This window comes from Myiozetetes cayanensis, unplaced genomic scaffold, assembly GCF_022539395.1.
Source record: "Myiozetetes cayanensis isolate MyiCay16 unplaced genomic scaffold, myiCay2020 scf6-25, whole genome shotgun sequence".
NCBI classification, from domain to species: domain Eukaryota; kingdom Metazoa; phylum Chordata; class Aves; order Passeriformes; family Tyrannidae; genus Myiozetetes; species Myiozetetes cayanensis.
In genome coordinates this window covers 21,408,727-21,435,047 of record NW_026087853.1, presented here as the reverse complement: position 1 = coordinate 21,435,047, position 26,321 = coordinate 21,408,727, and the positions used below count along the sequence as shown (strand labels likewise).

The 26,321-nt window shown below is 39.5% G+C and overlaps 1 protein-coding gene across 9 annotated transcripts in view; it reads left to right on the top strand.

Annotated features, from left to right (window-relative positions):
• TTLL5 (tubulin tyrosine ligase like 5) overlaps positions 1–26,321 on the top strand; it is a 152,193-nt gene that overhangs the window by 31,554 nt on the left and 94,318 nt on the right. For all 9 annotated transcript variants that reach the window (XR_007631432.1, XR_007631431.1, XR_007631433.1 and 6 more), the window contains 13 exons: positions 4,784–4,865; positions 5,764–5,825; positions 6,287–6,378; positions 9,301–9,342; positions 12,265–12,378; positions 12,734–12,825; positions 13,429–13,491; positions 14,269–14,307; positions 15,293–15,438; positions 16,413–16,704; positions 20,700–20,820; positions 22,427–22,573; positions 24,753–24,853. Coding sequence is in view for 6 of the 9 variants with exons in the window: in XM_050335280.1 (XP_050191237.1) it covers positions 4,784–4,865; positions 5,764–5,825; positions 6,287–6,378; positions 9,301–9,342; positions 12,265–12,378; positions 12,734–12,825; positions 13,429–13,491; positions 14,269–14,307; positions 15,293–15,438; positions 16,413–16,704; positions 20,700–20,820; positions 22,427–22,573; positions 24,753–24,853 (1,393 nt within the window). In the remaining 3 variants the exon portion in view is untranslated. The remainder of the gene's footprint in view (positions 1–4,783; positions 4,866–5,763; positions 5,826–6,286; positions 6,379–9,300; positions 9,343–12,264; positions 12,379–12,733; positions 12,826–13,428; positions 13,492–14,268; positions 14,308–15,292; positions 15,439–16,412; positions 16,705–20,699; positions 20,821–22,426; positions 22,574–24,752; positions 24,854–26,321) is intronic.

Here is a 26,321-nt window from a genome sequence, read left to right as displayed (position 1 = left end):
GCTAACTATGATATCACACACTGGGTTGAAAATGTTTCTCTTTCGTGGGTGATAATTTATTTACCCAGTAAGATTAGGATTATAAAGGCAACCCAGTTTGCACCAAGACTCCTGTTCTTGGATGTTAGCCTTGAAGGTGGCCTTATTAGCTTTTCTGATTTCAGAGTTGAAGGATGATTCTGAGTCTGATTTTGGTATAGGTAATGAGCTCAGATCAGCTGTAATCTTCTCTTCACCAGAGAAAGTAGTGGTTTATGTAGAAGGAGAACAGACAAGATGGTGAAAGGTCTTGAGGACAGGACTGACAAGGAGTGGCTGAGGTCATTTGGCTTGTTGATCTCGGAAAAGTCTGAGGGGTGACCTCATTGCAATCTACAACTTTCTCAAGGAGGGCACTGGAGGGGGAGGTGTTGATCTACTCTCTGGTGACCAGTGATAGGACACAAGAAAATGGAATGAAGCTGCATCAGGGGAAGTTCAGATGGGGCATTAGGAAAAGGCTCTTTACTGAGAGGGTGGTCAGTCACTGGAACAGGCTCCTCAGGGAAGTGATCACAACAGAACTCCTGTCAGAGTTCAGGGAGTGTTTGGATGATGCTCCTAGTCATATGGTTTAGTCTAAGGTAATCCTGCAAGGAGCAGGGAGTTGAACTTGGTGTTCCTTTTGGGTTCCTTCCAACTTGAGTTATTCTATGACTCTATGTATGTACTCTGAAGTTAATCAACTTCTGAAGACTTTTATTTGGAATGGGACTAAGTGTCCTTCAGGCTTCAGTAGAAAGAAAGAAAGTTGAGAAGTCATGAGTGATGGGCCTTCTCTGGTTACCTATAGTGCACAAAAGTGAGGCAATCACACATTTGGCCAAGCTAGTATGACAAACTCTGGCAGATGCAGGCTGCATCTCATGGTGTAGACAAGAACAACAACATGTGGAATAATTTTGTCCCCTCTTGCTAGATCCTTTCCTGTCATAATACTTTGAGATAAAACCTTTATCTGTTAAAATAAAGCTCTATAAAAAAGGGAATTAAGCTGTATTAGTTAGAGTGCAAGGCAAATTCCTGCACAAGACTACAGCATCAGTACTTTCCCCAAAGCTTTTAGTGTCTAGAGTAGAGTCTTCTGTTTTATTACTTGATATGACAGTGTGGCCTCTTGCTTATCAAAGCATAAATTATTATGCAGGTCTTTTGTAAGAGTAACAGGAATGATTTAGGACCTGACTGTGATAGCCCCCAACATGTAGATTTGTTCATGTCCCTGTAGCTGAGTTGAAACAGGTACTGTACCATCACAAGGTGAAAGGATTGGGGTTGATTTACAAAATACTGTGTAGTCTCTGAAGCCTTAATTTTGGCAGCATGTTCAGCAAAGCAGTATGACCATCACTGTACTCTTGCAAGTTTTTCTCCCTGGCACTGACTGGTTGTTGCTTTGGATGAAATCGTAGCACAGTTATCTTCTCTAACACCTTTATTCATGTTGTCTGTAAGCACAGCCTGCAGGATACCTTTACATAAGCACAGAAGTAGGAAGGAAAAAGGGAAGACCTGAATTCCAGTGGCAAAGATGTAATTCCTTGCATTAGGAATGTCTGTAAATATGCTTTTGCATAAAATCAGATGATCAGGTTTTTATTATAAAACCAGAGGAGATGCCTGCTTTGCAATTTTTTTTTTCACTCTGTGTGTGTCCTTTCATAACTTCAGGTTATCTCCATTCAGTTGCAAAATATGTACTTTGCAGTAAAGCTGCTTTTTTCCCCAGGGAACAAACTGCAAACAAAGACCAGAATTACAGTGACCCCCTAGGAACTGAGTTTATTCATTCTATGCAAAATCATGAAAAATTTGTTTGTGCTACCATGCTATCACTTGTGACTTACTTTCTAGACTTAGAGAGAATAACAAATTCTTTGGGGATATTTTGTGAAAGGGAGTGCCAGTGCAGTCTTGGACAGGATTATAAGTTAAACTTGGAATACATGGAAGTTTATCAGAACCAAAAAGCTTGAGACCATATCTCTAGCCTTCCTCTTAGTCTTAAATTATGTTACTGGCAAAAAAATCTCTGGCTGAACTGCTGCCGTTAGACTTCAGTCTGAAGCTAGGCCTTCTTTTGGGAGGATGGGAAGCTTGGTCAGCAATGCCTTCTCTATGGGGGTTAGAGGGGAGAGGCAGGCTGTTCTGCTGTGTTTTGGCAACAGCTGGTACCTTCAGATATAATTCCAGTCTCTTCAGCAAACTGCAGTGGTGAAACATGTTTTTGTGGATTGTAGTAGCAAGAGGAGGGGAGCAAGGGAAGGCACTGTGGAAACTTGGTATCTTGGTTTCTTCTTTTCTTCTCTGACTAACAACAGTGGCACTAGGTGGGTAGGTGGGATGTTATGAACGTACTGTCGCCACAGAATGAAGCATATTTTTCAGTCATTCTGTTTTCTTTACTCTCTCTACAGAGGGAAATGACAGTCCTGGTTAGGGTGGTAATTGCAGAGGATATACTTTTGATCTTGCTATGGTCATGTGACTCCACATCTTTGTCCTGCCTATGTATTTATTTTTACAAATGATAGTGGAGTTTCATAGTGGAAAGGATACTACTACTTTCTTCTGTGTTTAATGTAGGTAGTGTCTTTTCTAAGTGTGGAAGAGGGCCAAGGACATATTTCTATGTAAACTTCTGACTGTTAAGCACATTTTTGTGCTAAGTCCTATGTGGAACCTGTGAGGCTTGATTCTGTTTCCAGAACATGGATATTGCATAGCTCCTGGTGCTGTGAGGTAGCAGAGACATCTGTCTAGGGGTTGTAGACATGACCTAGAATACATAAACCTTGGGGCATTATGGAGCATCAGTGGAGTCTTCCTAGGAGACCCTGAGGCATTGCAGATGACATTAGAAGTCTGATGAATTGAGTCAACAGGGATACCCTGAAGAGCTTACTATCCTAATAAACAAGGCAGACACAAGGGAAAGGAATGTAAAGCTCTAGCAGCATGGTCGGGGCTAGCTGAGGTCAAGAGGTTTCCCATGTGTATTTGTAAAAGTGGACAGAGTGAGTAACTGGGTGGGAAAAAATGGAAGTTTAAAGAGCAAGTGATTTGCAAGAGAATTGTGTGGGAGAGGAGGACCAGGTCAGAGGAGCCAAAATGTAGCAAAGATTCTTTGAGGGGCAAAGGAAGGGAATGGCCAGCAGCAAAAGAAGCAACAGCTAGTCAAAACAAAATGTGCTGCTTCCTGACTGGGGCTAGGAGGTTGTAGATCAGCAGCTGCCACAGGCCCACTCATTGGCTTCTCTGTCTTGGGCATGAGCTGCCTATCCACTGGAGTTTTCTATGCCATTAAGAGTTGTGGGTCTTCACCAAATCAGAGATTGTATTCTGAAATAACGTATTAAAATCATCAGAAGTTTCCCCTGGTCAAAGTGCTTTGCTAATATTTACACTTAAAATCCCCACCTCCTCCTTTCCTCTCTACTGCAGCCTTTCCTGTCTGGGGAGCAAGAGAGCCAAATGCAGATTCAGCCTCATTTCTTTGGAGTGAACCAACTCTAAGTCTCTGCTGTTTTGCTTCCCACTCAGTGTCTGGCTACAGAGTCTAGAAAGTGAGCACGCAATGCTCACTCTGTTGCCATTTCCTCCCCTTCCAAGTCCCCCCCCCCACAGCTCATTAACTTCCCATTATAAGATACATGAGCTTTTGCACAGCTGTCTGCATATGAAGATCTTGTCAAGCAGTCCAGCTCCCCAGAGCCAGCATTAACGTCAGGCAGGTGACTCGAGGCCAAGGCCAGAATTCAAGGAAAGCAGCATGGCAAACTGCTTTTACCAGTCACTATGGAACTGGTTAAGTCCATGGAAATCCTCCTATTCTGCTGTACCCTGCTCTGTGGTGTTTTGAAAAAAAAAAAAAAAAATTGTCTAAGTTGCCCTGGTGCTCATTAACTGTATTTCTTAATGCTGGAAGAGGGAATTGCATAAATGGCAACTTCTGATTTACAGTCATTTTTATGTAGCATCCTTCTTGCAACTCCTTCCAAACTAGAGAGAAGGTGTGTATAGAGTGAGATATTAAAATCAGTCTTGGAATGGGAAGCTGGCTTCAGTCTGAGCTGTGTAGAGCAGTACACATCTAGCAGATGTAATATGTTGTAGAATGTTTTAGACACTAAAGAAAAAATATTTCTATCGTGGTTTGCAGCGAAGTGGCAAGCTGTCAATAAGCTAACGGGTTGTCCATGGGAGGTTTTCCGTGTAGATGGAGCTGCCAAGAAGTCTGTAATCTCTTGGGGATACTGTAGAAAATATACAGGAATAATTGAAAAGAAACTGATGCTTGAAAGAAGCAAATTTTCTCTAGCTGACTGGAACAATGAATATAGGGAATAAAAGTGAAGAGGAGAATGAAGTTCTGTTGTTTCCAGGGTCCAGTGGAAGAAGTAGATTGAACCTACTGTGTGTGTCAATTCTACTTGAAAGCAAGTAGTAGAGTTTTGCATTAACTACAATTTGTGGGCAGCAAATAGTTTATTTTTCTATGTAATACTTCCCTAAGACTCCTTCTTTGTTCTCTTCTCTCTCCCACAGACAGAATGTATTTAATCTTGATTCTGAGGAAGTGAAAAGTCCTCCTTGTGGAATGTTATTTGTTTAGCCCTAGAGAGTTCACTGGATTTAACATAAATTACTTAATAGGAATGACCTGATAGAGACTAGTGTTGCACCTTACCTGAATGCTTAAAAATGCAGTAAGATGAACTTTGAGTGTCTACTGTGTTTTCAGAACTGTATGGTTTTGATGTCCTTATCGATGACACTCTCAAACCCTGGCTGTTGGAAGTGAACCTGTCTCCATCATTGGCCTGGTAAGTGATTTCCAGTTTCTTATGAACACTTTTGCTGGAAATGGTTGTTGTTGAAACTTATGGTCCTAGGAGGGCATGATTTCATGATACCTGCAGGTTATTTGTTCCACTGCTGATTGGTAGAGAGGATAATCTTTTGCTTTTTCCTTTGCATAAACAAACTTGTTGCAGCAATAGGTTTTGAAGGTGCCCAACTGGGATTCCATTTCTTTTTAATTATTTCTTTTCCACAGTCTGTCATCATTGTTAACACTTCATAATCTCCCATCATAGATGGATTTTGAAACTTTACAGACTGTTGTGTGGGATTTCAGTCTGCTTGGCTGATAGAAGCTTTAAGATTATGGAGTCCAAGCAGAGTTCAGTCATTATATTGAGTATGTAGATGAATGCTCGGGCTCAAATGTTTGGCCTAGTATTGTCTTTAGCTAAAATCTAAAGAGTTAGTGTTGTCTTGACTCTTCTGCCAACCCTTGCACTCTAATGAAAATTGGGGATTTATTTTTGTAGATCTCTCAATCATGATTTAATGTGAAAGAGACATAGTTAATTGTGGTTTTTAAGAATTCTATGCCAGCAGCTTTTATCTACTTCATGAAATGTAACATAGATACATTCAAAGAAATTGTCTTTAGCTAAGCAGAGCTAAAACAAAGCTGTACATGGGTGCATTAGGACACTAAAAGATGTGGAAAAAGGATAAACAGATTAATCTGTTGCTGTTTGATCTTTACCTATGTATGTGAAAATTGCCTAGTTTTCTTCCCATGTTGTTTTTGCCTCTGTTAAGAATCAGTACAAAGAAACTGTATTGGAAGATACGCTGGATGCTGATGCTTTCTTCTCATTTAATGCCAGACAAATAATTTCTCTTGTCCTCTGTTGCATGTGGGGACAGTGATGCTCCTTTGGACCTGAAGATCAAAGCTAGCATGCTCTCAGATATGTTCACTCTTGTAGGTAAGTGTAACAAAAAGCTCATTCAATCCTTCCCTTATTTAAAACCAATGAAAGATAGGTTTAGGAGCTGCATGTTAGTAGATGAGTATAATGGAGGCAAACTCCAGTTAAGGAAAGCAGTTGTATGTAGCAGTGGGAAGTGGTATGTGTATACTTCAACTTCAGGATAATCTGTCTGACTGTGATGCTTAGGTGGTATTAGGAGTCTCCAGTTTCATATTTGAAGACATTACTCTTTTTAAGGTGGTTTTGAAGCAAGTTACAGTTTTTATTTAAAAAATGTAATGCAAGGTACAATTTGTGATTAAACAAAGCAAGGTATAGAAATGGAAAGCATCCTTATTGGTTCTTGGGCAGGACAAGAAGGTTGTGTACAGACTGAAATTGTGAACAGGAATGCTAGGTTTATATGTCAGGGTTTGCCTGTCTGAAAGTTCTCATGTGGCTCCTGATGCCCATAGGCTTCGTGTGCCAGGATCCAGGCCAGCGGTCAAGCCGGACCATTTATCATTCAGCTGAATCTGTCAGGAGAAATCCATACCAGAAGATGCAAGTAAGTGATTTTTAACAAACCAGAGGTGGGAAGGATGGCAAAAAGTCATTCTCATTGAATTTGACTCACTGGTGAGAGGGGCAGTGAGTGAGATTATCTAGATTTCTAGCATAACTACAGAAGAAGAAATTTTTAACTGTGTGGGTGGTGAGGCACTGAAACATGTCCAGAGAGTTTGTGGAATCCCCATCCCTGGAGGTGTTCAAGACCAGGCTGGATAGAACTCTGGGCACCCTGGTCTAGTGGAAGGTTCCCTGCCCGTGGCAGGGGCATTGGAGCTAGATGATCTTTAAGGTGCCTTCCAACCCAAACCATTCTATGATTCTAAGAGACTCAGGGGATGCACCTCAGTTATGCACCTGAGTTATTCACCTGCTTTCATTTTGTTGTGCGTAACAAGCTTCCAGAAACCTAGAGCTTTATGAATGTCTCCAAGACCTCCTTCTAGGCCAAAAGAGCTTCTTGCATTTGAAATTTAAGACTTTTTTCCCACTCTGATGGAATCTCTCACTTCCTCTCTCATGGATCATTGGATTGAGGCCTCATGTGGCTTGCTGTGACTGCCCATTGCCTTTTCTGCTGAGCTAGTGCTTTCTTAACACTGTAATGCTGAACGGCAGTTGTTCTCTATCTGTTTTTGGCTAGGAAATGGATTCCATAAATATCTGCGGAAATGGAGCACTCACAAAAAGCAAGGAGATCTGATACATCACTTGGACTTTAAACACATTTCTCCTCAGGCAAATAGGCAAATGGTGCACCCTGACAGCTGCTGTGAGGGACATGAACGTGGCTTAGTAGCTCAAGTTCAGTTAGGAAATGATAGGTCGTTTTTGTTGAGTGACAGGGTACCAATACACTGTCCATTTTAGTATAGGGAAGACTCAGAGAAGTTGCAGTGTTTTGTTTCTTGTAAAACTCGGAGTCTTTAGTCACTGGGAGAGAGATGAATAGCTGGTAAGATGGGATTTGAGTATCTACAGGATGCATGCCTGAGTCCAAAACTTCTAAGGCCAATTTAATAGATAGTGGTTTCAATACAGATCCCATTGACTATATAGGTAATCTTTGTAGCAGACAAAAGGTACATCAGATAAATTAGGAACCATTCCAGAAAAAGTACCCTTCTCTCTTAGAGTAATGTGATCAGATCCTGATGATTTGACATCTTTTATCTGAAAAAAATTATACAAGACAGTCGCAGAAAATTATGCTACTGGGAAGCATTGAATTTTAAGGAGGATTTAAACTTTATTTTGCTTAAGAAAAACCCACAAAGAGATGTAAAGCCTGACCAGTTGAAATGAACAAAGATTCATGTGAGAGAGCAGTGGTTATGAAGTGGGATTAATTTATCTTTTGGGACAGGTGTCCCCACTACCTCTGTTTAATAGGAACAGGGTTATGATGCAGCCATAAAGTTTTATAACATGTTTTTCTAATGTACCTAAATGGAAATTCCATGGCTAAATAGGTGTTTAGATATTTCCATTATTCATAAATCTTTTGACTTGTTCTTTGATTAATGCATTTTATCTCAGATTGTTGGATCTTTGATACCTGTTCCAATTCCCAGTTGCAAAGCGTACCTTGAACCTCTTTTGTTTTTCTTTCCTCCTTCATGAAGTCTTGAGTTTTGGTTTTCACACAGACTGTCTTTAATCATTGTAAAACTGTTGCTTGGGAAAGAAATGCTGATACCAGTGCTCTTGAGAGACTCTCTTGAATAACTACCCTGAGATAGTTACTGTGTTTTCTCAGTTTCAGCAGACTGAACTGCAAGTTTCTTGTGCAATTCTTTTGGTTTGACTCTCTGAGCATTTCTCCCTCTAGGGAAATGAACAATTTAGCTTCTTCCTTTGTAATCTTGTTGATTTGGGTTGGAGCTCTTTTAGTTAATTGTAAGCAATCAATGGGCCTTGACCTGTTTTGTATAGACCAGCTGTAGAGAAGAACTTGTCAGTAGTACAGCTGGAAATGATAGATTAGTCTCTTGAGAAGCCTTTCTCACACCAGTTGCACCTCTTGGGCATTGGAGAAGAGGAGACAGCCTGAATACCACTGAAGACAAGAAAAATCTAAGCTCCTATGATAATTGTTTCCTTTTGAACCTGCCTCTGTCATTAAACTGGTCTTGCTTGTGGACCTGATGCCAGATCAGCAATACAGGGTACTTTCTGACATTCTGATGATGTTTCTACGCTTGTTTCAGAATGCTAAATAGTATTTTGTTTCTCCGCAAGAACTGGAATGTTGTTGAGCTGTTTAAATGGAATTCCTTGTGGAATTTCAGGATTATTACTTTTTTTTAATCCTCTTTGTTTTATGAACAGTTCTACTAGACAGCGTCTGCTTCTGCTTAATAACTATTAAATATTTTTATCTAAGAGACTCTTATCTCACAAAAATATCAATTTTGGTCATCGTAGCGTAGTTCAGAGCTCTTTTCTGTGTGCTTCTGAAAATTGCATGTCCAGATGCATTCTGCACAGCTGAGCACATCTGAGGTTAGGATTAGTGCTGTGTTTGGAATGAGGACAGGATACATTTGTGCAGGATATGAGGAAGATCTGAACTGAGATGGCAGAAGTCGTTAGCTGTATCTCTGCACTTCAGTTATCATAGAATCGTAGAATGGTTTGGGTTGGAAGGGACCTTAGAGATCATCAAGTTCCAACCCCTGTGCTGTGGACAGGGACACCTTCTACTAGACTGGGTTGCTCCAAGGCTCATCCAGCATGGCCTTGAACACTTCCAGGGATGGGGCATCCACAACTTCTCTGGGCAACCTGTTCCAGTGCCTCACCACCCTTTGCTTATGCTATTTTGCTTAGGGTACTTGCCACTCCTCTGCTACTCAGGCAGAGAGATGGTGTCTTGGATAACACAAAGGTTTTTATTCTTTCTGTGTGTCTCTTGCAGCGTCCTGCGTCTGCACAGTCACAAACAGCAAACACCAGATTGGTAAGTACCCTTCAGCTCCCGGCACCAGTATACGGGACACACTTTCAAACATTACCTTGTACAATGCTTTTGGCACAATTAGTCCCTAACTATATTTTACGACTAGAGTAGCCAGGTGCAGGGTGAAGGAAAGTCAACAAAAGAAGATGGACTGACATATGTTTCTATGTGGCAAAAGCAAATGTTGGAAAAATACTTAAAACACTAGTAGCAACTTAAAAAAAAAAAGTAGGTGAGATACGCTGAGAGACTACAAGTATTTCTGAACTGCATTTTGAAGAAATTAATAGAGATGTTTAAAGATAAAGCTGTCACTCTGATCATCAAATGATGAAGACAGTGGCAGCACAGTAGGTAGGCATTGAAAAGGAAAGTGCAAAAACCAATGAGAAGCTGTTAAACACAGCAGCAAATAAGAGTGTCACACCAAAAGGGACGAGGAGGAATTTTTGTCTTGTGTACTGTAGGGGATGGAATAAGTCTGAATGATAAGGAAAGCACAGGTGAATCTGCACAGACAAAATTCAAGAGGCCCTATAAAAGAAGTAATAATTTTCTGTGAGACAGTCATCTGAGGGACACTGCAAAAATTTGAGAGTGAACTGGCTTAAAATAGAGATAAGAAGGATTTCTTAAATTTAATGGAAAAATATGGACTGTTGTTAGCGTAAGTCAGACTGATCTGCCTTTCTGAATGTCATATTTGGCACTCTTCATGCAAACCATATGGACAAATCAATGTTAGTTTACAATTCTAAGCACCTGGCTGTGTGGGGACATGGTAGGTATTATTTTGCTGCTGGGCTTCCTGCATGAATGTAATAGGAATTATTCTAATTTGGTTTTTTATAAGGTTTCCCAGCAGGCAGGGAAGGTAGGACAGATGGAATCATCTTGAGAACCTAATTTGTTCTATGCACTGCTATTTATGTCATTCTGTGTAAGTTTAGCTGAGGCTTAGTGGAAAGAGTCTTATTGAATAATGAGGTTTTGTAGAGAATAGGAAGGATCTTTGTGCCAAGAGCTGTCAGTGCTTAGTAAAATTAGAATCATGATGTGGGAACCAGGGATACTTGCAGAATTTGGAGATACACCAGAGCGGTTAGATTTATCTATACTTCTAAAGATAAGCTGGTTCAAAGAGGAAACAAGGTCTTTGTGAAGCTGGAGACATTTCTGTGCTACAGGCAGAGGGTATTCTGTAGTGAAACACTGAAAAAAGTGTTTGTGCAGGAAGCCTGGTAAAGTTAAGAGTTTTTCTCTAGCATTTTGACAGCAGTGTAGTTGTGTTCTCAGGTAGGCGCCAGAGCTAGCAATATGTAGGCATATATTTTCTGTTTGTAATTAATGAAATCATCTCCATTGTATTCAAGTGTTCCTTTAGTAAAGTAGCTCATCTAATAGGATGAAAAATTTCTGTAATAATCTCTTTGAGCAGCAGTTCTCACATGATAATGATTGTCGTGATAGTGCCAGGAAATGGTTTTTAAGAGAAGGTTACCTATCAGGAGATTTTAGAGGAAACAAAGTTGTTGAGCTGTGAATTTGAAATGGAGGAAAGCTTAGGAAGAAAGACTAAAGCCTTTCAGCTTAGTATCATCTACAGCATCAGGCAATCCTGTCTGGTTACTGGCATTTTTATTTCTTCTGCAAATGCTTGTGTCTCCTACCTTCTCATCCAGATTGTGTAATTTTCTCTTATTTTTTAAAATCAGTTTTAATTAGACTTAAGAAAATGTTTTAGCTGGCACAGTCTGTCTGTTTTATCTTTGTATCTTTCTGTGCCAGTCACTGCAGTGTAACCTATTGTAGTGCAATGCCTGTTGCTTTTGCTGTTGCTTCATGTACAGATCGCATAGCCACTTGCAATATCTAATTAAATAGAGAGAATGAAATTCAATTCCAATAGTCCTTACAAATAAAGATACAACCTGATCGTGCCATGGATTTTATTTGTGTCTGAGTAGTATGGAATATTCCTCTGGACTTATCCAGCTTAAGGTTTCTGTCACTTTTTTTTTCTTTCTAGATTAAAAATGCCCTCTGTGCATTCTTTGCTCAGTATAGAGCTAAAAGAAAATTTGAATTTAGTATAAATGCCTGAGACTTTCTCAGCTAGAGTCTTTAAATGCTATTTTTAATGAACTGAGCCTAAGGCTAACTTAAATGTACTTGAGAATAAGTTCAGAGATTTTGGTCTTACTCAGATTTGAAGATTTTATAATCCTGATAATTTGAAGACATTTTGAATTCCTGTCCTTTTGTTAGAATAGGTCACAACTACCCATCAGGTTAAGAATAAGCTTAGTGAGACTGTGTGCAAATTATTTTTCAAATTTTTAAAAATGTGTCTGTGTATATATACAGGATCTGTCTCTTAAGTGCAAGAAATAGTAAGCTGATATCCTAGCAGTACAGCAACAAAAGAATAACAGGTAGTGAACTTTTCCCTGCAGTATTAATCTAATCAGTGAATTACAGTTCTGTTGTTCTACTGTAGCTACACAATTAGAACAGAGAATCAGGGTTCTGGTACCACTGATGTGTGAATCTAAGTGTATCTGGATTCTGTGGATGCTGGCTCTAGTGCCCCTTGGGTGAGATTTTTTCTGTATGACATCCTGACTTTGCTTTTCAGTATGTCTCATGTTTTCCTGGAAGGGGACAGGGGCGTAAATACTGGCACCGATGTGTGAATTGTAAGTCCTGCTGTGCTAAAATCTAAGGATGTGAATGCTCACACTTAGTGCTGTCTGAGGTGTGGACTCTTCAACAGCTGGAGTGTGGAATTGTGAATTCTGGCTGTGGTGCTCTGGAGTGTCGATCCTGTTGGGAATGGGGTCCTGGATTTGAATGTAACTTTTTTAATAAGGAAATTGAGAGGGGGAAAGAGAAAAACCTGGATTCACACTGTCTCTACAGCGAACCCGTCCTCTGTCTGCCAGTGATGCTGAAGTTAAAAGCTCGATGCCCTTAGGCAGGGAAAAAGCAACAGGAAAGCACAGCAGCTCTGTGGTAGGCCTGTCCATGGAGGAGGTAAGTAGCCTATTATATCGCTTTTATTTACTTTGGCTTTTATTCAGTATGTGGGGTTATTTGCTCAACAAAGAGCAAGTGCATGTATATGAAAAACATGACAGAAGAAGAATACGTTTTAAAACAGAATTGTTGACTTTTACTGCTGGTCCTATCCTTGCCCTCATTTATGCCAGGCATACCTATATGCTTGAAGCAGTGATAGGCTCCTTTGGAATTTAAATGCAAGACAAAATTTTTTAAGAATGTCATATGTACCCAGCCCACTGGCTGAAACTCAGAGATTTTTGTAAGGTTCATTTTTTATTTTTATCTCTTTTGCTGGCTATTTTCTTTTTCTTTCTTTTTTTTCCAGATAAAAGTTCTTCGACGAGTGAAAGAGGAAAATGAACGGAGAGGAGGCTTCATCCGGATATTCCCTACCCCATTAACATGGGACCTTTATGGGTAAAAATAAAAATCCAGTAGGGCTAACACTAATGCTCTGTGTTGAGGGATATTCTATGTTGGGTATATGTAGATCAACCATCCTGGCAATCAAAAAGACATATTGAAAGTTTTGGTAGAGCTTAATTTAGTGTTGAGGATGCTTTTCTCTGATCCCTTGTTTTTATCAGCTGCTGCTTTGCCTAACTGCACCCTATGGAAAGCTGTCAAACATTGCTTCTGGTGTTGCTTTTCTGTTAGAATAAAAATGTCTTCCTTTCAGATAATCCATTATGGCTATCTGCTTTTACATCCCAGAGCTGCATACTATGTAGTCTTGTCATTAGGCCCTAAATGCCATATAGGACTCACTCATTCTGAAAGTGATACTATGTTACACTTTTCGAATTTTATTTTTCCAATCTGTAATGTTTTCTGTCTCTTGCATCACCAGGGACTTCAGCTGAAAAAGATAGCTCTCCTCCTTTCCTCTTTTCTGTTATGGTACAGCATGTCATCTGAATCCAGTTCTGGGATGTTTTTTACAGGTCATTTATTTCTGTGTTATGCTGCCTTTCATTGTGTTGAGCTCTTTCTTGATAATCCTGTATTTTGTTTTTCTAGATCATTTTTAGAGCACAAGACATCAATGAACTACATGCTGGCTACACGTCTGTTTAAGGACAGGTAGAAAGCTTTTCTGTTTGGGAGAGAGGCAAAGGGCACAAACATCGTGAAAAGGATTGATTCCTCACTTATCCAATAAGCATCAGCCTGTGATTTACAGGGGTGGTGATAGTTGCTTATCTCTTCTATGTGTGTGAGATGACTGTGGAGGTTTCTCATATTTATGTGTTATAGTTCTGAATCCAGGGATACAAAGGACAACACACAAAAGTCATGGGAATCACTGGAGTACAAAGGTTGCTATAGACATGAGAAAACTTCAAGCACATAGATTTCTCTATGAAGGGATTATAGGTGGTCTTTGCTTACCTTTTGTTTCAAATTTCAAGTTTCATTACAGCTTGTCCTCATGTAAAGTATCTTTAATGCCCTTCCTTCTCAACAGTTCTTCTTATCCAAATTTGAGATCCACTATAAAATAATTACCAAGTAAGGATAAGGAGGCTGAAAAAGGAGACAATATTTACAGAAGCTCTTCCTGCATGAGCAGTGTATAATTTTTTTTTTCTCTGTGTACATTCAGGGATGTGTCTAAAGAATAGTTCTAAATGACACTTTCTCCAACTTAAGCCTGACAAATGTAAGCATCAGTTCTAGTACAGCTGCTCAGATTTCCTCCTTGGAGCTCTTTTTTTTTTTTTTCCTCCTTTAACGTAGTACTCACAAGTGACTCTGTAAATTTGGTCTTTTCTTTGTACATATGATAGACTATGTAGGCTTTTTAATCCAGGCTTATTCAGAATGGAAGGTAATTTTTGATTTTTTTTCCGTTTATAGGGGCAAGATGAAAAGAGACTTCATCACTGGAAGATCCCGGTAAATGGTTTCTTAATTAAATAACTTGTACTTCTTTGGATTTATTTTCTAAATTTAAATTTGCAGAACTTCATCTTTCAACCTGTGGGTCAACACCTTTTCTACCTGAAATCCATATTTTAGAATATGGATTTTAGAAATTTTAGAAAAACAAATACAGTGAGAAAAGCATATACCTGTATGTGGAGAGCTCATTTTGGATTGGACCTTAAAATTGCTCTTCTTAGACTTCCTGCTTTGGTATTCCTGCCATATTTATAAGCCTCATCATTGAGTTATCTCAAAAGATCCCATAGTGCATGAGGGTTTGGGGCTTTATATACCCATGTATTCAGTTTGTTAGATCTAAAAGATAAATGAAGCAACAAGAATTTTTTGTTGATGTTCACACTTAAATCATAGAGAGCACTTTTCTGGAACTTTGTGTGCTGGCAGAAAGTTGTTTCTTTTGTATGTTTTCCTTAAGAAATCTGACAGAGCTCCTTATCCCTTGGTTTAGGCAGGACTTGTAGAAAGTTTGACATTTTCCACTTAGATTATATTAAAATTCTTATTTCTGACCAAATAGTGAAGAACAAACTATCTATATAAATGGGTCAGATGACTGGACTGAGGTCCATGTGCTCTCTTTCCATTCCCCTCCATTGTTTTGTACTCTTGAAATTCACTTTTCCCTATTAATTGTGCCTTGGAGTTGCTGCTGATGTCCACCTGCTGATGGGCAGATACTACTCAATCACGAAAGCATGACAGTAGATAAGTGCATCTTGGGGCTTTGAGAGATGATGTTCTGTAAAGTACTTGCAAGACTCTCTGCAAACATTTGTAGGGTTAAATAGAGCAGAGTTAGACTGATAATAAATATTTCTTCCCTGTATCAGGAAAGAAAGTTTCTTGAAGAAATTTGATCTACTAGGTCTCTTGTATCATCAGGAAGAGAAGTACAAAGAGAGATTGAGGGATGTCTCTGTACTATGCTTCCCAGAGCAGGTCTTAATGGAAGGCTGGATATGAGGATGGAAGCTGTGGACTCTCATGCTCTGTTTTATGAGAGAAAGCTTATTTCACTGGAGTTACGGAAGCGTCGGCGATGTCATGGCAAGGCTAGAGCAGCACAAATGAGATCATCAGGTATGCATGGCTAGAGTTTTAGATGAGCAGCTAGTCAAAGGAAAACAAGTAAAAGACTTCTTCATTTGTAATGTGTGTGAATGGAGTTGTTCTGGTTTCAAGTGTTAATAGTTTTCACTTCATTCCTCTTCTGAGCTTCTTGTTTTTTAGTGCCTAAAATTTCATTCCCACCTTTCCGCATCGCCGTGTATATGATTAAAGGGAATCAGTACTTGCTTGGAGCTGAGCTTGTGGTTACATTTGGAGTGAAAAATTCAACTGTATATGTGCCTCTGTAGTTCTCTGGCTTTTCAGAGAAAGATGGGACCTTGCAGATTGGTTCTCCTACACAGCAGTGATTCTAAGCAGTTGGAAAGAGAAATCCTTCTTACCCAAACAGATGTTAAAAAAACTTACAAGGGTACAGATGCGAATGATCCTCACAGGTGACTGTTCCCAAAACCAGTATCTAAACTCTTTCTGGTAGCTGTGTGATACTGACTACAGTGGGAGAGACTGTACGTTAGAAAATTATTTTTGCTGGTATGTTAAGCTGTATGATCTGTATTGACACATGTGGAAGTTTAGATTTTGTAGCTTTGGTTTATTTGACACACAAAATACAAAAAATGAGTGTATATATATGTCAAGTATGGGCGTATATACGTGTCAGTAAACATGTAAGAATCAGGATAAAATATAGGAAAATGCCTTTGTCTCTTTGATTTTGTGGTGGTTGGTTTTTTTTTTAATTTGTAAAGAATCTTGGTCTGTCTTTTCTGATATTGGGAAAAGGGGCTTCTCAACTGTTTGATGCACAAGCAGAAAGACAGAAAGGATAATATAGGGCAGTGATACTTAAGATTTTGTTCTGTAATGGTGGTGTTCTGTCCTTCTAGCAGAAAAGAGTTTAGGGGTAAACCAAAGGAAAGTCCTCTCTACTTCTTAATTTTTTTTTTTTTTAACTAGCATAGGTGATTTCTCCTCTACTACAGGCACATCAGAATCAGCAAAGCTGTCCCTCAAGTCAGACACAGAAGGTGAGGAGGAAGAGGAGGTGGATGCAGATGAAGATGAAGAGCTAGATAGAACTGTTTGCTCTGTTTCGGACACCCAGGTGAAAAACAAGCCAAAGCTCCCTGACTCAGTGAAAATTACTTGTAAGGAGAGGTTGCCAAAAAAACTTGACAAAAAAACTGGAGATGGAGAAGAGCAGTTTCTGCAAAAACTAGGCTCAGAATCTCAGTTTAACTTGCTTCAGATTCTTCAAAAGCATGGAAACCTGAGGTGAGAGATTTCTGCATTTTGCCTTTAGCTTTGAATTGCAGCTCACACTGGTTAAAATACAGAGTATGTACATTTAGTGTCGCGTTATAAGTGTGAGGAGATGAGACGTTAGAAAAGGGACCTGGATTTTTGTCTTACTGTTGTCTGCCTTAACAACTCGTTGGCACAGAAGGGAGATTATTGCCCAATATGACAGCTTACCTAAATGTCTGACCTGCTGGATCAGCATAAAGCAAAACCCATAGTTTCCATTGCTATTCTTTAATCTAGCGATGTAACCTGGTTGGTTTTTTTGGTTTTTTTTTTTTTTTTTTGTCAATTCAGACTTCTAAAATGCCTCTGTCTTAATGCAGTATGCCTGCTACTGAATTCTAAAATTTATCTTCTCATTCTTTGCATTTGCCAAGAAGAGGATATAGATATATATGTTAAATTTTCCAAGAAAGCTTGGGTAAGAATATGTCAGTGCTGATCTCAGTACTTTCTCTCTATAAAATTAGTTTTCTCATTTTTGTTTTTGATAGAATTTTTACCTCTGGTAATAATTTTTGCTCAAGGTCATTGCCTTCTTGAGAGCAAGATTAGGAGGTTATTTGAGAGTGGCTAATGACTGAAACATCTCATTGCATGTTGTTGAGTATGACGTTGTAGAACAGAGTATATTCTGATGCCTGGCTCTGTTGCTTGGAAAAGAGAGGTGCTGGAGGAGATTTTGTGAAGTAACACCAACCAGGATCCTACTACATGTTTTGAAGTATGATCCTCCACTTGAATGTGGATAGAAAAACTGTCTAATTGCAGATGGACAGAAAGGCTAAAAAGAAAGCTTGATCATGTATATTTGTGTAAGAGGATTTTAGACCTTCTAAGACAAGAAACAATATTATATTTTCTGTGAAAATTGTCCAAAACTAGAGAGAAAAAAGGCATCTTGTTGTTACTTCCTTTACTTTAGTTTCTGAGAGAAATTATGGATTATCCAGTGGATTTGGGGATTATTCTGATGTCTTATTGTAGCAAGGACATGCGTTGTTGTGACAGGGAAAACTCTGAAACCTGTTTTGAGGATGAACATAGCAACACTGTGTCTATATCTACATATATATAGAACTGACTCCTGACAAGAATGTAAGTTCTGTCTGGTGTTCCTGGCAGAATCTTGGTCAGCACCCAGCACTGTTGGGATTCCCCACAGAGGCGTGTAAGGCTTGTGGTTGACCTCATGTTCCAGGATTGTGCTGGGCTTGGCCCCATCTGATCTGTCACTGATGAAAGCTCTGCTTGTGGGTTCAACAGGCAGAGGAGCTGAAGTAATGAAATTTTCATTCAAGAGAAACCAGACCTGTTGTGGTCAGTTTTTGTAAGTGGTAGGACTTCCTTCTCCTTCAGTCACCCTGATGAGGAAATTTCTCTACCTTCCACACATTGGGTGTTACTGATAAAGAGATGACAGTCAAATGAAACTTGTTCCCCCAACTGTGCCATTTCCAAGGAAATAAAATGAAAAGGGATTTATATATTCCTATGTTTAAGACCTCAGGTTTCAATATCTCACACATGATAGGAGATGCACTGTTATACAAGGATCATCTTCTGTTTTTAGTCATAGAAGTATCAGGTGCAGGCAAAGAACTGTATCATTGTGCTGATGCTGATAACAGGGGCTCCTTAATTTCTAATTGAACTCCTTATCATGAGATATTTGAGTTGCACCTAAAACAAACCTGCAGCCCTAGAGAGCTCTGAGGGGAAGAGCCTTTTCTGATATAGTGTGGCCTGATGTAGACAGCATTAGTTCTTAGCTAGGATTCCATGTTCTTCTAATGTTCCACACATGTGGAATAATAAGGTACGTGTGGTGACTAGCAGCATACAGAGCTCAGAGGTGCTACTGGAGTTCACTGAAGTTCCTGAAACACAGGCATTGTAACCAGGTATTTTCATCAGGTTTTAGTTGCTGGTACAGGTATAGCTACCCACAGAGGATGGTAGTTTGAGACTTTTGTGAACTTCTCATTTGCTTAGCCTCTCTTTGGCCTGGTGTGGTCTTCTAGAAGCATCAAAAGTTGGTGATTAAGCAGATGCATACTTCCGATGTATTTTAGTTTAACTTCAATTCTTACCTAAATTGATCTCTCTAAGTGCTACTATGTTGTATGATTTCTGTGGAAAACTGTAAACCAGAAAGGCTAAATTGCTGCATGGAGTTTTTCATGATATTTCATAGACTCAAGTACATAGAGTCATGAGGATCATATATATATATATCTGAGAATATTCCAAAGAAGCAGAGAACAAGTAGAGAAAGTATAGTGAGATTCCTCAGGAATCAGTCTGAGGTTGATTTTAATAATCAAGTCAAGAATGACACTAAATGTAGAAATGTGCTAATGAAAAAGATTTCATTAGATAGAAATCTAATGATAGAAAAGATTTGGGAATTATTACCATGAGAGGAAAGTAGTGGAATAAGTATGAGAAAAACTGCATGGCCTTGTGGATAGGAATAATATAACTAGGATGAAATTCAGTAGCACAAAGTTGCAAGGGTATGCTTTTAAGAAGTAATAATTTGCAAAAGAAATTCTGTCAGCTGGATATTCATCAACTGGAAATTAATTATAAGGAAAAATATCTTGGATGCTGGTTGATCACAGGAGGTTTGCAGAGCTCTAGCTCATGCAAAAAAACACCAAATGTGGTTTAGGGTTTATCACTTGACATACTTCTGAGACTTCCTGTGGAGTATTGTATACAGACGCTATCGCCCATGTTCCTGGAAGGTAAATTGTGACTGGAGCAGGCTGGGGTGAGCTGCTAATCTCATCATGCCACCAGTGTGGGTGCTTTGTTAGAAGACACTGAAAGATGTGGATAGTTCACCCTAATAAAATGAAAACTATGAAAGGGTGTAATTTCTGTTCATAAATACATTCAAGGTGGAGAAAGAAAATGCAAATATAAACTGCTCATGAATGAAGCTGGGCTGGGTAGTAAAAGAAGGTTCCTAATTACAAAAACAGTAAGTTCTGGAGTAATATTCCAGGAAAGTAATGGATTCAGAAGTCTGGTTTATTTTGAGATGAAACTTAATAATTTAATAGAAAATGTTAGGACACTGCTGGTGATAGAAAGAGGAATGAATCTGTCACTGACACTAAAGCTGCTACATCCTTATGAAAAGCTTTTAGCAACTATGGGGAAAAGTATGAGGAAGAGCAGAGACTGGGAGAACAGAATGCTTGAGGACAGGATTTAGACCATGATGACAGTGAACAGAATTAGGTAAAGCTTTCAGCAATTTCTCTCACAACAAATGCATATGCTAAAGTGACTACCATTGTGAGGGAATGAGAAGTGATGTGTCACTCCCAGTTCTTTCCTCAGTTCATACTCACAGCTTCCCAGCATGTTCAGCCAGCTGCACAGCACATTTTGCTGCTGATCTTTCATTCTTCAGTGGTGCCTTGCTCAATGAAATTTGGCTTGTGTCCCTAGGCCAGCAGGGGAGGAGCTCACTTTCACAGATTTAATTCTTTCATTTCCAGTGGGAATTACAGGGCCTTTGTTGTAACTCTGGCACCAGTACCAAGCCCTTTGTTTATTTTATGGTCTGTTGTTGTGGTGTTCAAAATGTTTGTGAAGACAGAGGCCCAGCAGAGCCTTGAATTTGGTTTAAAAATACACAGTTTCACTGATGTTCATGTTACTGCCTTTTGGAAGAGAGTAACTAAGGCTGTAAAAGGCAGGAAGAGCATTCCATTTTTAGAAATTATCTTAGAAGTTAAGAGTGTCTGCTATCTTTCATATCTCCTGCAATACCTACCCTGTCTTGGTGAACTGAAAGTCTGCTTGAAAATGCTGGTGGGGGTGAAGGTGTCCCCCTTTATTTGAGCATCAGCATTAATGCACTTGGGACCATAAGCTGTGCCTGACTTCTGTAATTCTTCCCATTCCTACTCTGAATATTGCTGATTGGTTCTTTTGGCCCGCAGCAAAGTGCAAGCCCGTACGGCTTTCTCTGCCTATCTACAGCATGTTCAGTTCCGACTCATGAAGGAGGCTGGCGACCAGATCCAGAATCCTACCTGGGCTGCCAAAGAGGATGAGCAAATGGTAAGAAGCTTTGTGTTGGCCAGACTGAAAAGCCAGGCTGAAATCTGCCTTGAGAATTTTGAGGTCTGTTCCCATCCTTGCAAGAATAGAAGTCCAACTGAGGTAGTGGTTGTCTATCTTTGTCCAGCTACCAGTGCTGTATTTTTAATATACAGATGAGGAAGGACTGCTGACTGACCTCAGAGCAAGAGTACACAGCTCTTAGTGACTGGAGTGTGGTTGGCGTTCACACTGCTCAGATCTTTTGACGGTTCTCCTTCATTGATTTCTGAGCTTACCTGCTCTTGAATTCTTCTCTTAAAGATTCTTTAAGATTACTTGTCAGGATCTGGTTTCTACTGCATTAAACAAAATATATATCTATTCAAATAGAGCAGGTACCCAGTTAAGCTTTCTCTCCTATGCACTGTTTTACTGTATCCAGACATCTGCACTTAGGAATCTTCCTTGCATTCTAGGTAGAGGAAATTAAAGTAAAAGCCACTGAGAAGAGAAAATAAAAGTGATGAATTTTTCTAGGCAGTGTTTTAAGGCCCTATGTTTGATGTGTATGCATTTTAAAGAGTGCAGCAAGCCCAGATACTCTCACAAACCTCCCTAAAAGAGCTGTGTACAATAGGCTCTTGAGCTTTCTGCATATTCAAATGTATTTTCACTGAGTGCATGTTGCAGGGAAACAGCCAATGCAGTTCAGAGATAAAATTGCATGTCAAGAATAATCAGTCAACTCAGTGGAAAATGTTACCTCTGCTCTTTCCAAGTGGAAATTAAAACTGGCTTTTTGAGAGTCACTTTGTCTGCTGTACTGTGAAAAATAATGTTTAAAATAACAGATCAAACCAGCTTGGAGTAATGGCAGTGAGAGGCGAGCTGTGAAATCCAATAGTTTGGCTGTGAGGCTGCTCATTTATGCATTAATAGAGCTCCTAAGCAAAAGCAAATCCAGAGGGGAGACAGAAAGGGTTCAAAACACCCATAGGATACATCTTGCCTTAGGATCTGCCTTGCCATATGTTTCCCCCACCAGAGGTCAAACAGACATGATGAGGGACTGGAATTACACAGCTGTAGATGTAGTCATATGTTACTGTGGAGAGAATGTGGCAATAGTGGATATATATATAAAGGGATGAAATGAGGCTACCCCAGTGGAGTGATATCTGTGGAGATTTCTGACAAAGATCTCCTTCCCTGTGGTAGTGCTGAGAGGGTTTTATGTCAGTACACCTTATGACAGGCCTCCTTTAACACATTGTAAGTTCTTTTTTGGAAACATTCTCCTAAGATATTGGACTTTACAGGTCGTTCTGTGTTGATTTTGCTTCTTGGCTATTTTGTTTTTTCCTTTATCATGCTTTTCAAACAAGCACTTCTCAAATATTCAAAATTCTGACTACCTCAGGCAAGGCACACTGTTTTCCTCTCCCACCTTGTATTTGTAGAGCTATACTAAAAACACATATTGCAGAATGCTTTTGTCTACCAATTTCATCTTGTTTTCCCAGGACACTATCTTTACTTCTTGCCACCCATTAGCTGCTGTAGTATCTCTCCTCCCCACATCTTGCAGATTGTCCATGGTTAACTCCATCTCTCTTGCTTGCAGGAGCTGGTGATCCGCTTTCTGAAGCGAGCTGCCAGCAATCTCCGTCAGTCCTTGAGGCTGCTGCTCCCCAGCCGTCGTTTAGGACTAAGTGATCGTCGTCGTCTCCTGGCTCGCCAGCTGGGAGAGTTCATAATCTGTTATAACAAGGTGACTGATTTTTTTCCTAATTTTTCTTTTGGTATCTCTTTTGGTTTCTGTTCTCTTCTTCTGAAGTATTTCCTGCAGGCCGTTTCAAAGGCATTGTTCTGTCACTTACATGGTCTGCTTGCAGCTGTGCATCCAGTAATGGTACTTTGCTGTTCAAATTGTCAGATAGACAACAGTATTAGTACATTATTTATGCAGTCAATCATATGCATTAAAAGAAGTGCAGAAATGAAGGGGAATTTAATTGGCAGTTTGCTCTTTCTTTGCCTTGTCTTCAATTCTAGTGCTTTGTAATGGCTCTTCCCGCTTCTTATTTGTATGGCACTTCTTTAGAGATAACTTTTTTGTATAGAACGTTATGAAATTATGTATTTTACTATTTGTTTAGTATATGGAGGGACTACTACCTCTTTGTAGTAAGGGATGCTGTGTGCTCAATGTTAAGGACACATAGGTCATAATTTAAATAATTATCACATCTTTAGACATAGAAGATGCTGTTCTTAGCATAGTGGTCTCATGTTACTCCTTGCTTTGCAAGGGCAACTTCCCTTTCCTTTTCCCCCTAGCATTTCTTTAGTGTTAGAACAAGCAAAATTGAAATTTTGCTTTGAGGCCTCCAAGCTTCTAATTGTTAGGAGAGAGGATGTTCACTTATCTTAGCTAGTCAGAATTGACATCTGGTAACTTGATCTGTCTAAGCAAGGCTGGTATTGAACCAAATCTGTTCCAGGGAGTGCCTTGTATGCCTAATGCTCACTGAATTACTGTGTTGGGAGTAACCACAAAACACTTGGGTGGCTCTGTGGTGAGTGAACAATTCAGCTGCTTTGAATATAATTTCCACTCAAATTGTATTCAAACGTTAGGATTTTCTGCTAACTCTTGAGTAAATTCACAAAATAAAGCTGTGCAACTGGGAGTAAATCAGTGCATAAACATATTTTCTCAGAACAAGTGAGAACATATCACTTGATGTTTTTGGGGCATACATGTTTAAGCCACTGAGAGACGGTTAGGCTGTGAGGTTTTTTGATGTCTGATTCCAATATATAGACTTCTTTCATTGGCTTGTAACTTTGGATTTAGTAGGGATTCCTACTAGCCGCTGTATATCTTCTGTAATGACACAGAAGAAAAAAAGGCTACCTCCAGCAAACTAAGTAAAAAGGATGGCATATATTCCAGACATTTACTTAAGTAGTCAAGGGTAGAGACATGTTCCATATCAGCTTTTTCTTCCCTGTCTTGAGTTATCTTTCAAAAGATCTGTGTTTTGTTCTGGCAATACTCAGGGTACCAGCAGGCAGAAATGAAGTGGAGATCTGGTCAGAGATACCTTTTAAACTGGTATTGGTATTTTAGACAGGCCTGAAGGTTTTTTTAATGAATAAAAATATTTGTATCAATACAACCTCTAGTGTCAGCCAGTTCTACTTGTGTAAAATAGATCATTTGTATCTCAGAGCCTGCTTCATTTTCACATGCAAAGGCTTACCACTTACTCCGGTATATTTTAGTGTAGAAGTGCATGTTTGCCACAGCCTGTACAGTTTTACTTTCTTAGTTTTTGCTAAAGCGGTGTGGTTTTGGTATGTATGTAAGCCCTCAGCAATTGGCTGCATGACAAAAGAGATTAACTCAAGAGAAATATTAGTTTACAGTGGAAAATGTGGATGTCATCAATAGACATCCTTGATTCAGTTTCTTTAGTATAATTTTATATTTTTTCCCTCCTTCTTGAATATCTGTCTACTTTTGGGACAAATGCTGAAATAAAAGCGATTTTGACGAACTCTATTTGTGACATAAACAGCAAAAGTAGAGAGGGGACCTAATATCTGTAAATAATGATTTTAATTTGTTTTCTCCTCCATAGTTCCTTATGTCCCAGCAAAGAGGGTGTTTGAAGGAACAGCACATATTTATGAAGGCTTGATCTTTTCTCAGCAAATAAATTATGTCAGGTGGAAGAATGAAGAGTTTAGTGTATGCTTAGGATGCTGTCTCTGGGGCTCTCTGTACTTATTCATGCTGCTGCGCGTAGTGAAATACTTATAATTTGGCTCTTTGGAGTTGACGTTCTTTTTCTTAGATCCTGTACAACTGTTTTTTGTATTCTTGGAGCTGTAGATATGCCATGGAACATAGAGACACTTACTGATACTGCTTTTAACAGGAAACAGAGCAGATGGTTCAGAAAAGATCAAAAAAGAAACAGGAAGAGGAGGAGGAGGGAGTGAATCCTGAAGGTTTTCAGAACTTTATTACCAAAGCAAGGTAAGAATAGATTTTATTTGCTTTGATAAAGGATCTCCAAGCCCTGAAGGTGATGAGGTTATTCTAAAGATGATTTGATGGATCTAAAGGCATTTAGATACCTTTACTGACTGTAGGACCTCTTCCTTATGGGGGATAGAAAACTTGTCTTTTCTCGTCTTCCTTCCAGCAGCCAAACACTTGTAACATCAGCGTCTGGTGCATAGAGAAGGACAAAAAATAGATGTTTTGACCATTAATTAGCTTCCGAAAGGACAACAGTGGTTGCCCTGGTCTGTGTGAATTTCAGACAGATGCTGGTGAACTAATGGTCTCCTTTTCTGTGATGCTGGAGTAAATATGGCAATACTTTGGAATATGGCAATACTTTTGAGTTGCTGAGGCCAAGCAGTAGTTATGGCTCTGATGCTTAAGTTTTCTGCTCTCATGCTTGTTGCCTTTCTTCAGGAAGTCTCAGGTCTGGAGATGAGCAAGGATGGGAGTTAGGCCTCTAATTTGGCCTGCAAGCAGTTACTTTCACAATGAAATAGCAGCATTTTCTGTCTCTGAACTTTATCTGCCTTAAAAGAGTCTGGTAGGTAGCATATTTTGAAAATAGTTAAGTATTGGAGAAGAGACTGAGGGGACACTTTGTTGCAGTGTACAACTTTCTCATGATGGGAAGAGGAAGGGCAGGCACTGGTCTCTTCTTTGTGGTGACCAGTGACAGAATCTGAGGGGAGGGCCTGAAGTTGTGTCAGGGGAGGTTGGATATTAGAAAAGGGGTCTTCACCAAGAGGATGGTTGAGTGCTGGAACTGGCTTGCCAGGGAAGTGGTCACAGCACTAAGCCTGACAGACTTCAAGAAGCATTTGGATGACTCTCTCAGGCACGTGGTGTGACTCTTGGGGATAGTCCTGTGCAGGGCCAAAAGTTGGACTTGATCTTTTTGGGTCCCTCCTAAGTCAGCATAATCTGTGATTTTGTGAAGTATTGCTTAAGGCCTGTAGCATTGCATGAAAACCAAGGGTTACTGTAGCTGTCTGACTATGGAGAGGTCTGAAATTGTTCAGTGAACCGCAGTTACTTTTCCTAAGTCTCTGATTCTTGAGCACAAAAAGTAATTCCTCTTGACTCCATTATTTCACCTATATATTATGTGCTTATATGGGCAATGACCCATGTCAATATCTGGACAGGTAGAGTTTACCTGCCTTTTTTAATACTCATCTGTTTTCTCTAGGAAGATTGATGGTCACTGCTTTTTCATGACCAGTTATGAAAACATTCTTTCTTCTTCTCTGTTGGGTAGTGCTCTTGGTGAATAATTAGAAGTGGATGATGTCTGAGATGTCTTAACTAATGTCAGGAGGTTTCACAGTCTCTCTTTATGATACATTCTCATGAAAACAAGTAATTTTGCCTTTTGCTAATATAATTGATGGAATCATTACTGCAACAGATTTATAGGCTCCCAGAAAAATGTTGT